Source organism: Meleagris gallopavo, chromosome 30, assembly GCF_905368555.1.
Source record: "Meleagris gallopavo chromosome 30, MGAL_WU_HG_1.1, whole genome shotgun sequence".
Classification (NCBI taxonomy): Eukaryota; Metazoa; Chordata; class Aves; order Galliformes; family Phasianidae; genus Meleagris; species Meleagris gallopavo.
This window is the reverse complement of record NC_139433.1, coordinates 161434-178059: the sequence shown is the minus strand read 5'-3', so window position 1 is coordinate 178059 and position 16626 is coordinate 161434. Positions and strand designations below refer to the sequence as shown.

The following is a 16626-nucleotide window of genomic DNA, read 5'->3' as shown; positions in this document are numbered from 1 at the left end:
AGCTGTGTGATACTTGAGAAGATAAAATTTAAAGTGGCAGTATTCCTTGTTTAGTAAAACTACCATTCTTGGATGAAAAGGGAAGTCTCTGTACGCTTTCAGTACAATTATTTGTTTTCTAAAATAAGCTGTCATGTCTTAACTGACCTGCTGTTCAGCCTGCATCCACCAAGAGCATTACTTCAATCAAAATGAGTGTAAACAGCTTTATTTCTGAAAAATAATTGTGACAGGACCCAGGCCGTTGTCTTTGCAGTCTTGGAGAACAGTAAGATATAGGATTTATCTTCAAGAACAAGGTTGAGCATGTTCTGATGCTCATAGAAAGATGAACATAAGGTACCTTTAAAAAGAAATGTTGCCAGTATTCCTGGAGCTGCTCAATGAAATGTTTGTACCAGACATCCTACAGTGACCATAAAGAATGCAACAGGACAGAAACACTTGCTTCATATCCAAATTGTCACAAGCTTTTGTGTTTTTTTTTTTGTGGTGTTTTTTGTTTTTTTTTTTTTGTGTTTGTGGTGTTTTTTGGTTTTTTGGTTTTTTGGTTTTTTGTGTGTGTGGTGTTTTTTGATTTTTTTTTTTGTGTGGTGTTTTTTGGTTTTTTTTTTGTGTGGTGTTTTTTGGTTTTTTTTTTTGTGTGGTGTTTTTTGGTTTTTTTTTGTGTGGTGTTTTTTGGTTTTTTTTTTGTGTGGTGTTTTTTGGTTTTTTTTTTGTGTGGTGTTTTTTGGTTTTTTTTTTTTTGTGTGGTGTTTTTTGGTTTTTTTTTTTTTGTGTGGTGTTTTTTGGTTTTTTTTTTTGTGTGGTGTTTTTTGGTTTTTTTTTTTTTGTGTGGTGTTTTTTGGGTTTTTTTTTTTGTGTGGTGTTTTTTGGTTTTTTTTTTTGTGTGGTGTTTTTTGGGTTTTTTTGGTTTGTGTTTTTTTGGTTTTTAGTGGTTGGCAATAAATTCAACTAAAGGAATGAGGTGCAGATAGGTGATCTTGCACCATCTTGGCTTCAGAGTTGTTTCCAGCTGGCTACTGCTTCATTCAGCATGGCAGTTAATGTGGACACCTGTCAGATTTCTCTGCTGGTCCTTTTGATTACAGTTTCCCTTCTACCCCTAGTTGCTGCAGCTGGTAGGTGGCTAAAATCAGGTACGCACACTGGAACACCATCATGGCTTGGATTATCTTTGTTAAATTAAGACTATGTGAGTAGAAAATCTTTTTTTTTCTTTTTTTCTTGTTTTTTTTTTTTTTTTTTCAGTGACATCATGTCCTTGAGCTGGCTTAGCACGCCTCTGCATCAGTGCCAGTGTTGGTGCAAGGAAAGTATGAGGACCATGAAGTTTGGTGCAGGTTTATAACACACTGAGACAGATCAGTTTCATTTGCTGTTGAACTGCATGGGACTGTAAGTGCACTCATACATGTGTCCATCTGAGCCAGTTTAAGCAGCTAAACTAGAACTGACCCCGTAAAAAGGTCCTTCTTCTGCTGTGTTAGTTAAAATTAATAAATAAATAAGATTAATGACAGTTTTCTGGTTGTTTAGCTCCTCAAACTGGCCCATCAGAATGTAGAGAGAATGGCAGAACAGTGCTTGAGGGAATGCAAATGGCTAGAAGGGTCAGAACAGCCCCTCTGGGCAGCAGTTAGTGTGCAGATAGTTATGCTGTAATACAACTTTGCCCACTGAAGAACCTGACGTGGAGTATCTGAGATGGGATAACTCTCAGCCATGATTCAGACCTCAGTTCTTCCCAAGTGCAGCAGCCCTGTGCTTCCTTCATAAAGGTCTATTCTCTGAGTCATGCTTTTACTTTCAGAGTGACACACAATAATCTGAACTCTTCCATCTTCCCTCCTGAAACATGACCTACCTGCGGGCAGAGCAGGCTGCAGGAGTAGTGGATGCGTGGGCTTCTCAATGCACCCAAGGAAGGAATTTCTGTGCTTTTCTGAAACAGGACGTCAGGACCTTATCACCCAGCTCTGGTCTTCCTTAAAATGGGGTTGAGGAGGAACAACTGCCTCCATATCCACTGAGGGGAACGAGAGAAACTTCCCAAGAAGTCCCCCAGTGTGCAAGCAGCGTTTCACACCTTGGGTCACCTCTCACTGCCACTCTCCCTGACTACCACAGCACTGCAAACATTACCAACACTTGAACTGCTGAAACAACCTCCCTCTGAGGTCTGAAAAGGTCACTGAAATGTGCAGTGAAGTAAACAGACTGAAAAGTAATCAAGGGCAGAAGAATTCAGTTTTGTTCCAAAACAGTCTATCATCACTGCAAGCTGCAATGTTTGGGATCAGTGCAGAAAATCTTCTGGCACTTCTATTAGAGCATTTAGGAGTTACTAAAAGGTGGAAGTGGATCCTGTTTACATAACTTGTTACCCTGTGAGGTGAGGAATCACAGCCCTGTCTGCATTTGTGCATATGAAATCAAAGTGAGAGAGGCATTTTAACAGCAGGCTGGTATTTGGCTCATCACAGTCACTAACAAAAAGCGCACAATCCATTCTGTGTTTGAGTTTTTGCAAAAGTGAAGCTTTTTTATTGGAAAGATAAATGCGTGATCAGCTGCCAGAACACTGGTATTGGAGTGCATTGCACTGCAGCCACTCTGAACTGTCACAGCACAGCTCACACCAGCAAGTCCTCATGCTGTGCTGCTGTGGGTATCCAGAGGTACCACTGTACTGGCAGATCTTCTGCACCTTTCATTCACCTACACAAGCAGATATTCCTGTTTCTAAATCCCCTGAAAACCAATGCAGGGAGGATTTCTAGGATTTTTCTCATCAGGGTTTCTTGTCATGCATCCCAAGATGTAAGCCTACAGAAGGAAGTGAGGTGATGAGCAACAGTGAGCAACTGCATGATCCAGAAAGGAAGGTGTTTTCCTTTGGTGCCTCAGTCACTGCTACAAAGAGCACATCTGCATTTTGTATGGAAGATAGATAAATGCATTTACAAATCCTGAGAACAAAAACAAGCTTTACTGTCCCAAATTAAGCCCACAGCCAATTTCCTCCTTGCTTGGAACTGCTGTCTTATCTCTTTCTGCCTCCCTTGTTTGCTGTTGGCCATTCCTCTGTTCCTTGACCTGTATTATTCTATTACTTTCTCCTACATAAATCTGCTGAAAAAAGGGAGGAACCCAGCTCACATAATCTCCCATGCCACCAGTCACAAACCATCAAAAACCTAATAGTGCCTTTCAGTTATTTCCCCCGCAGTAATGTTATCAGCTCAGTGCTCCACTCTTTGGTGCTTTTCAGTGCTCCACATTTTGGCAGCATGTAATTTGCAATAGTTACTTTATTTATTACCACGCTATTTTCCATGCCATAACCCATTTGTATGTGTAGAAATGGAGTTTGATCATACAAAGAGATGGGTGTGCGTGTGCTTTGGTTTTCCACATGAGGGTGCTGTCCACTCTCACACAGACACATTTGGAATTTCCAGCACATCATAACCAGAGATTGCAGGCAAAGTGACCTTCAGGTCTGTCAGAGCCTTAGGAGAATGTGTTGAACAGAATTTCAAAGGATGACTCTTTCATGGGCTGTAACTAGACGAATTTTGGGACTATTGAACATAGTATTGTCCAGTCCACTTTGAGCAGCTGGTGGATGATTATGTTCAAAATACCAGTTGTTGTTTTTAACTCACAGATATAGAGTAATATAAATAATAACCTGAAATGAGTTCAGCAGCCTATGTTCTGGAGTTATTTTGAAGTACCTCAAACCCTGGTTGTTTCATGAAGCAACTCAAAGACATCTGATATTTAGGGATGGTGCATACTTCCTTGCATTAGACCCCTCTGGATGTCTGAACATACATCCCCCTGAAACAACTGATACCTTTTAATGCTTTAAGGAACCAGCACTCATAGCCACAGTTCAAAGCTCATTGTGATTTCTATAAACAACAAGACAAGTATGGATCATGTCTCTATGCTCTAGGTCAAGGCTACTCAACGAGGCTTTATGTCCTGAATTGCTTTGCTGCATGGAAATTTTCAGGTTTGTGATGTGCTTTGCTGCTTCTATGCTGGTCATTGCTGTGATTACGCAGAAACTGCTGCTCCTGATAGTATGACTCATATTACACCTCTGTAATTGAGAAAGTCAGCACTATCTGGGGGGGAGGGGTGGTTGTGGGGAGGAAACAGACTGGGCAAAGCCCCTTCCTTTGCTCCAGTGGTTTTAGATGCTTTTGTTTCACCCTCTGCATGCACTGAAACGAGCAGATTTATACTCATGGAGGGCCCAGTCCATATCCATTCAGTCAGTGGGAGTTTTTCACTGATGTCAATGGGCTTTGGATCAGATCCAGAGAAGCTGGATTTACAAATATAGACACTGCAGGCTGAGCACTCTATTAAACTGGTTTTGGACAATCAGCTACAGGAATATTAATGCATGTAGAAGCATTGGGGTTCCACCAAGGGAATATGATAGAGCCAAAGATTCCTAAATTTATTATAACTTTAGGGCTGGAACTCTTTGTGTAAATATTCACCAGTTTATTTGCCCAGGTGCTAAAGCATTAATGGCAACCCAGTTACTGCAGCAAACTATTTTCAAGCCATCAGTCTGCATGATTCTATCTTGCTTCACTGGAACTGAGCATGTGAAATACAATACGTAACAGAGAAAACTGTAAGAAGTGACTATATTTGTTTTCAAATTGTTAACACTGCTATCAAGACAGGTATTTATAACAATGCTTATCATATCTATCCTGCGTACAGCTTCAGAAAAGCCTGGAAATAACGAGCTGATGGAAAGCATTTTAGTAAGATGAGGGAACAGTCTTAAGTGCTCCAAGAATGCATTATAGCACGCTGGCAAACAATAGTACACATGATCAGTACTCCCAAGACTTGAAAGCAAGAATGATGAGCCTTTTTTTGTTTTGTTTTTTGGCCTATGTAATGCAGGAAGATGAATAGATGACCCTTGCCTTTTTTTTTTCTTTTTCGTTTTTTTTTTTTTTTATTCTGGCCTTAAAATCTACACAGCTGTATTGCAGTGACTCCAAAGCTGTAGTCCACTGTCTCAGCGTTTCCTCTTTGTTTTGACTTGTCCCATCAAGAAGCTGAAATAATGTGTAGTACGCAAACCACTGGTTCTCCAGAGCAGCTGCAGTTTGCTGGGAGACTTCACTCCTCCTCCTTTTTTTTCTGCATTTATGAAGAAAATACTGGGTTCAACTAACCACACTCACTGTTGGCAAGATCGGAAAGCAAGAGTCTCAGGATGAAGATTCCAACTACACCTTCATTTTTTCCATTCGAACTCATGAAAACTGCATATAAATAACAGTCTAATTCATTAGCCTTACATTTTCAGTTTCCCAGCGATAAATGGCACCATGCAAACATTGTCATACAGTGACAGAGAATATAGGGTCTCTAGTGTCTTTGTTCTTGTGGTATTTCATTCTGTTATTAGGGCTGCTGTGGCATATACACCATTCTATACACGTCCTAGTATAGTTGTCCCTTTCAGCTGACTCCCACTTCTCTTATTAGGAAAAACTTCTTGGAAAGAGGGGTCAGGCATTGGGAATAGGCTGCCCGGGGAGGTGGTGGAATCACAACCCCAAAGGTGTTCAAGAAAAGGCAGTTAGGGACAATTAGGCTTTAGTGGACATGGTGATGATGGTTGGACTAGATGATCTTTTGCAACCTTAATGGTTCTCTGATATCCATATGATTCGTCCTGGAAATATTAATGCACTCTGGGTAAGGCAAAACAGACCACGTTCTCCATTAATATAACATATGGGCCTTCCTATTAGAGCCCTGTAACCTCCTCAGCACATCACTCCTGGTAAGGCTTAGACTCCAGGGTCACCAGAACCAGTCTGTCCTCACTTGTTGGTGCCCTCAAACCCTCTTCATAGAATCGCTGAATGGTTTAGGTTGGAAGGGACCTCACATCCCCCCTAGCCCCACCTGTGCCGTGGGCTGGGTGCCCCCAGCTCAGTCTGCCCAGGGCCCATCCACAGCCTGGGGCTGCTCCAGGCAGTGCTGGGGCCTCACTGCCCTCAGAGTAAAGAACTTCTTCCTCACATCTGACCTAAATCTCCCCTCCTTTTGTTCAAAACCCATTCCCCCTTGTCCTATCGCTATCAGCATAAAAAGTATCTCTCCCTCCTGTTCCTACGCTCCTTTTGGGCACTACAAGGCTGCACTTAGGTCTTCCCCGTTCCCAGCGGCCATTAAAGCCCTACAGTCTGGAGGCGACCCTTCCTCAGCCGCACGGTCCTCCCGGCCCCGCCCCGCGGACGCCGCCTCCTCCTCACGCCCGAGGCGCGCACAGCCCGGACGCCGAGCGCGTCTCCGGGGAGACCGGGTCAGCGCCGCCCCGGGAGAGAGAGAAGAGCGGAGAGCGGGGCAGCGGCCCGGGGGAGGCGGAGGTGAGGGAGCGGGGAGAGCGAGGGATCGCTGGCGGGGACGGAGCGGGTCAGCGCGGGGAGGCGGCGGGCCGGGGGCTGCGCGGAGTCATCGAGGTCGGGAGCAGAGGGTTGGATGCTGCGGGGAGGGGAGGCGGTGCCCGCGGAGGGGCTGCGGGAGCGCCGTGGGGCGCGGGGTACCGCCGGGCTGTGCTGTGGAGCAGCCGGGAGGATCCGCGTCCCACCTGCTGCCGCGCCGTGGAACGGGGCCGGCCGGCCGGCCTGGGTGGCAGTCGTGAGGAAAAGGGCGGTCCGCCACACCGCTCTTCTGCACGGGGGAGAGTTTTCTGCTCGCTGTCGGAGCGCAGCGAGGCAGAATGAAATCGGTATGGAAGGGAGGGGTGACATCGAGCTGTTTGTGGTGAGGAAGGTCGCAAAAGCCCTTCGGGTGGGCGTCTGCGCTGGTGTGCTCCGAGCGCTTCGCATGGAAGAATGGTGGAATTAAAGAAGCATTTTTTTTTCTTGCAAGTAATGACAACTGCTCCCGGAAAAGAGGAAGCACTACATTGCAGTTTCCATTTCTGGAATCATTTGAAGTGGTGGATTTTAGAGGCACTGGCGGTTGAATGAGAAAAAAGTTAGGTGTCAGAGCGTGAGGTGAATGTTTCCAGATTAGGCATTGATGAATAATAGAATTTAGGCTTCTGAATTTTAGCTAGCGAGGTTTGAAAATGTTTGCTGAGTGACTTACACCATTCACCTGCTGCTGAAGGTAAAACGTTCTCGTTTTGCAAATTGATGGTGAAGTTGTATTTGTAAGTTTTGTGAAAGTCAGATTGAAGATCTGATTAAGGAGACAAATGTGGGACGTCGGCCCTCCGGAGGAGCCAGGCTGCCTCTGACTGACCAGGGACAACTGCAAGATGCGAAAATGTGCTGATGACTCATCTGCCTGCAAGCTCAGGTTTATCGAGGTATTCAGGAGAGTTACAGAGCCTTGCCATCACAGAGGAGCCTTTTCTTCATTTCTGCTAAAAAACAAAAACAAAACAAACAAACAAACAAAAAAAAACAAAAAAACTTTTATGTTGTTAACCCAAGGCCGTGTGCTGGAAGATTACAGTCAGAACAGGCGGTCAGGTGCTCATGCCAGTAAAGAAGCTGGCAAAATTGAACCATGCACCTGATATGAAGCCAGAATTTCTCACTGTTTGGAGTCAAGACAACTTGTTGAGGAATGCCTGTTCTGGATTATAAAATGTTACAAACTTGTGAAATTCATATGAAATATTAATTTTATTAATCTAATTCCCTTCATGTGTTAGAATTGAGGAGGTAGAAGAGAGGGATTTCTCTGTTTGATCGGCAGGAAGGAGAGCAAATATATACAGTGAAAAATGGTTATTATATTATTGCATTATAATCCTCCTAAACCCACAGAAACTAGGCTTATTTTTTTGCAGTCTGTCAGCCCGGTAATTCAAAGGGACTCAGTTTCTCTATTCACTTAAGTCAAGGATTGGGTTCCTGCTACAAACTGCATAATCACTGGCAGAAACTATTGCTATATTTTAGCTCTAAGCAAAGTAAAAAATGTTTCTTCTGGGTGAGTGCCCTTTCTCCTACTTTTTAGAGAGTGTCTAAGGAGACTCTAACCCATGAAGAAATAAAGATGAATGGTGGTGCTTAGGGATATCTAAGCTATTCACTCTTTCTTCCCAAGTTTACCTGAGGATGCTTACTAACATGTCTGAAGTCAGAAGCTCAGTGACTCTGTCCTTGTGATATCATCCTTGATGTCATCATCAGATACTTAACATTTCAGTTTATTACTCACTTTTCTTGCAGAAGTAGAGCTGAGGAAAGCATCTTTTTAATGCTCCCTTCTCAACTTGAGGAAGTTCTTTTTCTCCTCATGTGGTGACCAACTTGATTGAAGACACTTTTATTCTGGTTCTGAAGGTTACTTGTGGTGTTCTGACAACCTTCTGAATGCAGAACTTAAGTAGCATTTGGCCTAAAGAAGGAGCAAGCTCTGAAGAGCCAATATCACAACAATAACCAGACTTTCATAGACCTGGTGCTGTCCAGTAAACATGGGACTTAATTTTTCAGTCATTCCTGCAACCAGGAGTTCTTCTGAATGACAACTGATTTGGATTTTTTATTATATTCATGTGCCCAAATGGGGTCAAGAGAGGAAAAGATGTCAGAAAGGAACATCTGATAGTTTTCTGTCCTTTGAGATAGATATCCCTGTTATTATAACTTGAGTTGTTTTTGTGTTTATGAACTCATAAGTGGTTTGAGTTGGAAGAGGCCTTTAGACATTACCGAGTCCAACCACCCTGCCATGGCATCTTTCACTGGATCAGGTTGCCCAGGGCCATGTCCAACCTGGTACTGAGCACTTACAAAATGTTATTCCACAGCTTCTTCGGACAGCCTGTTTCAGTGCCTCACCACCCTCATGTGGTGAACAATTTCTTCCTGGTATCTAACCTAAATTTACCCTTTCAGTTTAAAACCATTGCCTCTTCTCCTGTCACTACATGCCCTTGTAAAAAGATAACTGTTGGCATTCTGGGCCGCAAGCACACACCGCTGCCTCGCATCCAGCTTTTCATCCACCGGGATTCTGAAGTCCTTCTTCACAGGGCTTCTCTCCATCCATCCCTTAGTCTGTGCTGATGTTTGAGATTGCCCCAGCCCAGGTGGCATTGTTGCACTTGGCATCACTGATCTTTATGAGGTTCACATGAACCCACTTCTTAAGCCTGTCAAGTTCTATCTGGGTGGCATTCCTCCTGTATGGTCTGTTGGCTGCACTGTTCAGGTTGTGTCATCCTCAGACTTGTTGAAGGTGTGCTTGCTCCCACTTCTGTGTTGTTAATGAAGATATTAAACAGTCCCTACTGGGCCTCTATGGGACATCACTTCTCTGATCTCCACCCAGCTATCCAGCCATTGACCACAACTCTTTGACTATGGCTATCCAGCCAATTCCTTATCCACTGAACATTCCACCCTTCAAATTCACCTCTCTCTATTCAAAGACAAGGATGTTGTGTGGGGCCACATAAAAGGCCTTACAGAACTTCAAGTAGATGACATTTGTCACTCTTCCCTTGTCCACTGATGCAATCACTCCATCATAGAAAGCCACCAGATTGGTCAGACGTGGTCTACCCTTGGTGAAGCTGTGCTGGCTGTCTCAAATCACCTCCCTTGTTTTCCACTTGCCTTAATATAGCTTCCAGGAGGATCTGTTCCATGATCTTCTTAGGCACAGAGGTGAGGCTGACTGTTTTGTAATTCCTGGGGTCTTCACTTCTAACGTTTTTAAAATAGGAGAGATTTTTTTCCTTTTCCAGTCACTGGGGCTTCACCTGTCAGACATTAGTGGTTCACATGTTGATCTACAGTATCATGGATTTGAGAGCACTTGTAATATGTAAAGGAAGACCTGAAAATAAATTGTGATCTGTAGCAGGATATTTTGACAGCTGTTATTGCCGTACAGGTGGGGAACCTCTTTCTTTTCTATGTACAGCTCCTTTGGTGTTGGTAACAGGACATTAACAGATGCCTTCAAGAGAGATCAAAGGGTGTTTTGTTCGCAAAATAGCTGATGAAAGTCTGATCGTTGTCTAAAGGTTTCTGAAAAGCTTCTGAATCCTCAAGTTTTAGTAGTACTACATTGCAAGTAAAAATAAAGACAGTCAGCAGTGCTAGAGCAGAAGCCGAAGTGTCTAGAAACTTGAAGACCCTAGTGAATGTTAGTATGTCAGTCCTCAAGCAAGTTTTACCTGCATCTTCACCTGAAAATCACTTTCTAGAATGAGCAAAAAGGAATAAACCTCATCCATGTCATAAGGACAATTCCAGCTCTGGTTAAGAGCTGTTCTCCCAGATGTAGATGTCATATTGATATTTACCTCAAGGCAGCAGTTCGAACATGAAGAAGATGAAGATGCATTCTTAATTCCTTTAATAAATGTATCATTTTTCTTACTAATTCTGTTTCTTCCTGAAACAGAAGTATGATCAAGCTAGGACATATTAGCGAGTAACTGCTTTGTTAATTGTACTGTTCTCTTTTTTTGTTTCTAGTCATTTACAAAGGTTTGGAAGAACTGATTTCAGAGAAGCTTCTTCATACACCTTTTTTTGTGTATTTGATGGTGGGAAGTTCTTATAAAAACAAAATAGTATCTGAAGACAAGAAAACTAGCAATGTTTTCTAAGTGTTTATTCTACATTATAACACCAGTTTCTAAAACACTCATTTCTTGCAATATCCATGAAAAGCTTTTTGAAATAAATTTACTTTTTGGCTCTCGGATTTAGACAGGTTCTTCATCTTCTCTCTAAAATGCAGCTTTGATGCTATCATGTACTGTACAGGTTTCTTTCAGATCAAAGACGAGTAAAGGAAACCTTTATCAGCTTCCCACTGACATCTATTAGAAATCCAGGAGAAAAACAGAGCGTTTTGTGTGATGAGAAGCTGGAGGTCCATGCAAGTTAGTTGAATTTACTTTGGGCCATGTATGTAAAATACTTAAGATTCCTTTTTCATTTTTGTGTTGCAGATTCCTCTTCCAGAGGTCAATAAGGACTAGATGACATGAATTTGGAAATTTCCAGGTATGATGTAACAGTTGGAGGTTTGGAATTCAGGGGAGGTGTTTTCTGCAGCAGCTTGAGCTGTGTTCTTGTAGAGAGAAGTGAACACTTCTACCCTGCCAGGCCACTTGTGCTTGTCTTCCCTAACCTCTTGCTTCATCAGAACAAATGATTTTGAAGCTAGATAGTGAAGTGCACGGGTGAGCTGGTATGAGGTGAAATTACCCCAAGCATAAAGAATAAGAATTCTAACTGAAATGATTTTCCCAGCCTGACTGCCCATGTGTCCTCTTGAGCCTTTGTGCTGAGTACAGAGGTGCTGTGGCACTGAAGTAGGTGTGCTGCTCAGGGATGGGTGGAGGTCAGGGTCTAGGTGATTTGGCATTATTGGTTTACCCTGTCTGTATGTTACCAAAAACCAGAGACAGCAGGGGAGTCCCTTCACTCTGGAAAGTTTCATTTCATGATGGTGGATCTCTCCACCCATTAAAATCATAGAATCTCATAGATTGGAAAAGAACTCGAAGATAATCAGGTCCATCCCTTAACCTAGCACTGGCAGGTCTACCACTAAACCACGTTCATAAGCACTGCATCTCCGTGTGTTTTTAATACCTCCAGGAATGGTGACTGAACTATGAAGTTTGCTCCAAAAGTAATGCCTCCCATTTTATTATACTGGCCCATGATGTCGGGGCAGATGTTGGTGGGATGGCAGTAGAGGTTGAACCTTTCCACCAATATCCCATTGCATTTTGTTGCCATGTGACAGATGACAGCAGAGGGGCAGTCTGATAGAATGGGTCTGACATGGAAGTGTGGATGAAGCAAAAGTGTGAACTTGCATTCCTCCATGTGGAAAAAATAGCACCCATTTATTGATGCTTGCTGAATGTGAATGGAAACCAAACAGTGAATATGAGTGCAGTGGTAGCTGGACTGCTTGGGCAATATTTTCCTAGCAATGTCACCATCATAGCAGTTGTGAAACAGTGGGTCACCTCCACTTGTGCAGATTTTTACAAGTGCAGCATGCAGGCTAGTTCATCACTGGTGAAAATGCACAGGTAATGTGGTGACTGTGTTGAAAAATAGTGCTTTTGTAGCTGAGAACATGCTTTATCAATAGTGTGATTGTGTTCTTTGTAGCTGCTTTATTTTCCATGGAAATAAATAGGAGGCATTACTGTTGAAGTGACCTGCATACTTCCCTGGAAACCTGCTTCACAACCCCTTCAGTAAAAGTTTTTTTCCTGATATTCAACCTAAATCTCCCCTGGTGCAAATCAAGGCCATTTCCTCTTGTTCCATCTCTCGTTGCCTGGGAGAAGAGACCAACACTCCTCCCCTCTCTTTGAGTTAGTTGTAGAATTGAAAGAATCATTGAGAGAATTGCAAAGGAAATATCTGCTTCTTCCCTCACTGTAGTTGCTTGTGCTTCAGTCTGGCTTTGTTCAGGTGAAAGCAAAATTAGAAGAGGGGAGAATATAAAATTTCAAAAGAATAACATCTGTAAGTCAAAAGAAATAGTCCATCTTGATTTTCTGTACTAAGGGCTCTAACTAACATGTTTGTTCTCTGAAATACTGAAGACCGAGTGCATAATTCTCAGCTCTAGATAGATGTTTTTTCTTCTTTTTTAATTTGAACACTTTGAGTGCATCCAAATGTTTCTGTGTCATAACAGGTTCACACTAAAATCCAACGTAAACAAGGGAGAGCAGTTTTGAGCTGACTCTGCTTCAGTTGTGAAGATGGAGCCTGTTGATAAGAACAAAATTGTAATGAGATTTCCAGTGTCAGGGTGGTTTATTGTGGTCTGTATTTTATCTCCTGCTTGCACGGCTGATGTCCATCCCAACTTTCTTCCCTGTAGCAAGAACACATGTATGTTCACCTGAGGGCACAGGGGAAAGCAAAGGTTGTTATCTGATACAAGAACTTACTTAAAAATAGATTGTGTAATTATTTCTTAACAGTAAACAGAATTAATAAATTAATTGAGCATTGCAGACGCATCTGTAGTGTAACATATCACAGGTGTAGAATTTATGCTGCTATTTGCATTGCAATGCAATGCACTGCAGGCTGTGTTCTAAAAGCTCCAGCTAGCTCAGTCTCTGGATCTGGAGAACATCTGATGAACCAGTGTATAGAAAACACTGCCAAGAGCTGGAGCACTGCATCTTTGCCCAGCAGGAGATAAAGCATAAGCAGTGCAGTCTTGTTTCATTACATAGCATCAGACAGTTCCAGGAGCTGTTACCTACCCCAGGCTGATGTCTGTTGCAAGGCTGCCATTGAAGGACTAAGCTGTGCAACCCAGTGTGCTCCACCAATACATCACTACTGTCTGAAGAGGAAGACAGAGCTACTCTCCCTGGTCCTCGTGATGCCAGCGCCCTTGTTCCATGTCCATAACTACTGTTGTCTTTGAAGTAAAGGCTTTCATTTCATTGTGGGTCCCTGTTGTATGCATATATTAGCCGTTAGGACATCTGCATCAAAATTTGATACTTGATTCTACTGGCATTTCATGGTAGGGTCTTTAAGCTAAGGAGAAATGAATCTGTTCTTCCCAGATTTGAAAACACACTGAAGGCTGTTTGTTCTGTTGAGGCTGATTTCTGTAGTATTTGTGTTTGCTGCAGAGCACACCTCAGCATGGTTTGATCGTAATTGCATACTGTGTTGAGGACCCAGTGCATGTTCTCCATTCCTTTTAAAAATACGCTTTGGTTTTAGTTAATGCAAGAGTAGACTTAATTTGAAAACATAGAAAATATGGTCTAAGTATACCAACTGTGGTAATCCCATTAGTGTAAAGATTTTGGTTTTTTTTGAAGCTGGTTATGAGTCTCTTTACTTTAAAAGTCAGTTCCAAAAATCAAAAGGCTTTTCAGATGTTTATGAGGTTATTGTGCAGATGGCAACAGGCACGAGTATGGCATATGCCTTCCAGCAAAGCGAGTACCAGGGCTCTGCATCAAAACAAGACAAAAGAATCTTGAAGGAGGAAACAGGCTCTGCTCAGGTTGTGTTTTGGTAATAAGTTTTTACCCACTGGGGGTACTGCCTGAGCATTTTAGGGGAACTGCTTCCTTATTGTCCATCTGCCTTTGTATGTATGTAAATGATAAACTAATTCTGGAGGATCTGAAAGATGATATGTCAGAGAACACGTTTTATATTTTCAAATAGAAGATCAGAAGATTTTATCTATTTAGAGATGACACTGAAGTGAAACCATAAATTAAGAATTCCTGAAATAGTGATTATTACAGGATTTTTCTTGTAATGTTGTTTTCCCACAGTAATGACATTGATTTGTGGTGAACTGAAGAAAGGAGAAAATGACCCTGAGGATCTGTATTTTAAAAATAAACCCTGAGCTCAGCCGGCAGAGCAGTGCAGCTGAAGATGTTTGCTTTGTGCATTGAGGCTAGAATGTCTGTGGCTGTCACTCTGGCCTTGGCTCCGTTGGCTCATTCAGGCTCTGTATCCAGTACAGGTGTGATTGTCCCAGCTCAGGCAGGGCTGAACTGATGGCTACAGGGAAGGTATGGCTACAGGCAGAACCATATATTTATTGTAGAGCGAATGTGGAATAGAAGAAATGTGGCATCACAGTCCCATCACATCTGCAGTGTAGTGCAGGGACTACTCAATAGACCAGAGGCAGAAGCTGTTCTTATGGAGGAACTGTTAATAACAGACAGAAGGCCACCTAAGCTAAATAGTCTAAAGAATCTCTGTGTGCATTTGTTGGGATTTCTCATGAAAATGATCCCATCATGCATCTTATTCAGAAAGCTGGAATTGCTGGATACGTAGCGCAGTGCAGCTGCAGCATGAAGTTATGTGGTAAATAATTGACTGGCCCACAGTGATATTTTGCTGTAGTAGGAAAGCACAATGGGGTGCAGGTTTTCGTGATATTGGGTACTCTTCTAAAAACAGAATGAAGAGGGAGAATCACTGTTGAAAGAATTTGAGAGTTTTACATTCTGCATTTGAGTTGTTGGTGCACTGATAGATATTCAAATATATATACATATTTTTAATAAGCATTATCACATGGTAGATTGCATTACCGATTAAGAAGTGGTCACAGTATGATCACTGGGAATGTAGGCATTGTTCTCAGATAAAATTATAAGCTTTGTGTTTTGAAATTAAAGACTAATAATAATAAAAATGTATTAAAAGGTTATCATTTAAAGAATCTTAATTTTAGAGTAATTAATGTTTCATTTTTCTCTCTTGAGCTTTGAAGCTGCCTGGGGAGTTTGTGGGAACAAATAACCTGGGAAACTGATGGAACTGTTGATACTGAAATTCAGAGCCAGCTGGTAGGAAGTAATTAAAGCCTGTGTGTCCCTGTGTGAAGGAGGAGAATGGAGATTGTGTGAAAAGTCATGATCTTCATCTGTAGGTGTGCCAAACTGTTACGTAAGATGCTTCCCTCAGCCTCATGCAAACAAACTCATCTAGTGTGGAATGATTGATAAGCTCTTTTCTAGTCTATTTTGGCATTCAAGATGATCCAATTCCACTCTTGTGTTTTAGCTTTGTTCCTTTGTCTTTCCATTTTCTTATTTATCACAACAGATACTTTCATTTCGACCTAAGATTAGCGGTTCAGGAGTTTGGTGGGACCTCATAGATCAGAACAGAAACCCTAGCCAAGGCTGATTCCTAGAGGAGAAACTACAAAGGGCCGTCAAACCTGAACATGTGACTAATAAGGAATATTTATGCTTTGAGTGGGCTGAAAATCAGGTGACACGTTGGACAAGCACTGTGCTGTTACGTGAGCTTATGTGAAAAAGACTTTATTGAGAGTTGCATGGTATTTTAATTCTGCCTTTCCCGTCCTCACTTAGAAATGGTATTATAATTTCAGTTCATACAGCAAGAACATTTCCTAGTGTTTATGATTGCATCAAAAAGTTTGAAGATGTGATTAAAGTATGGCCTAAGACTTGGAAATTTGAACCTACTCTCCACTACTTATTTTTCACAGGTCTTCACTTTAATAGTTAGAATTAAACATTTCGAGACCCAGTAACAGGGATATTGATAATCAGTTGAAAAATCAGTGGAAAAGATGTCTGCGATGCATATGAAAGATATGAAAATGTAGTTCCTGTTTCTCCAGCATCTGAACCTCCACGCGCTGGACCTCAGCTTAGAAGGGCAGAACTTTTCCTTGGAAGAGTTGGCTTGTTTTTTTTTTTTAGAATTTCCTGTAATTATTGTTTTTCATGGTTAAAGTTTTGAGCCTTATTCAATGTGGATTCTCACAGTGTGTGATTCCTTTTTTTTTTTTTTCTTTCTCCCTCCAAAATCTCTACTTGTTTGTACAGTCTTTGGTGATAAACAGCATTTCTGTTTAGAAGGCTTTTTGGCAGTTATTCACAGACTCTTAACTCAGTTTAAAGGAAGAGGTCTTACTAAGATTTGCTTCGCCTAGCTCTGTTTGGTATTGATGAATTGAGAGAAAGGAGATGAGCACGTAAGGTCGAATTAAGCTTCCTTGTGATTTCTTTATGTGGTCTTACTGTCGCCTGAACCCAATGACTTGGTT

The 16626-nt window shown here is 42.0% G+C and overlaps 1 protein-coding gene across 2 annotated transcripts in view; it reads left to right on the top strand.

Annotated features, from left to right (window-relative positions):
• Positions 1-6281: 6281 nt before the first annotated feature.
• Positions 6282-16626, top strand: part of CERS4 (ceramide synthase 4) — a 63046-nt gene continuing 52701 nt past the window's right edge. Inside the window, exons 1-2 of one of the 2 annotated variants that reach the window (XM_085211612.1) lie at positions 6282-6431; positions 11003-11057. In XM_085211612.1, the coding sequence (XP_085067738.1) occupies positions 11038-11057 (20 nt within the window). In that variant the 5' untranslated portion in view covers positions 6282-6431; positions 11003-11037. The remainder of the gene's footprint in view (positions 6432-11002; positions 11058-16626) is intronic. The other variant, XM_085211613.1, reaches the window with a different exon arrangement.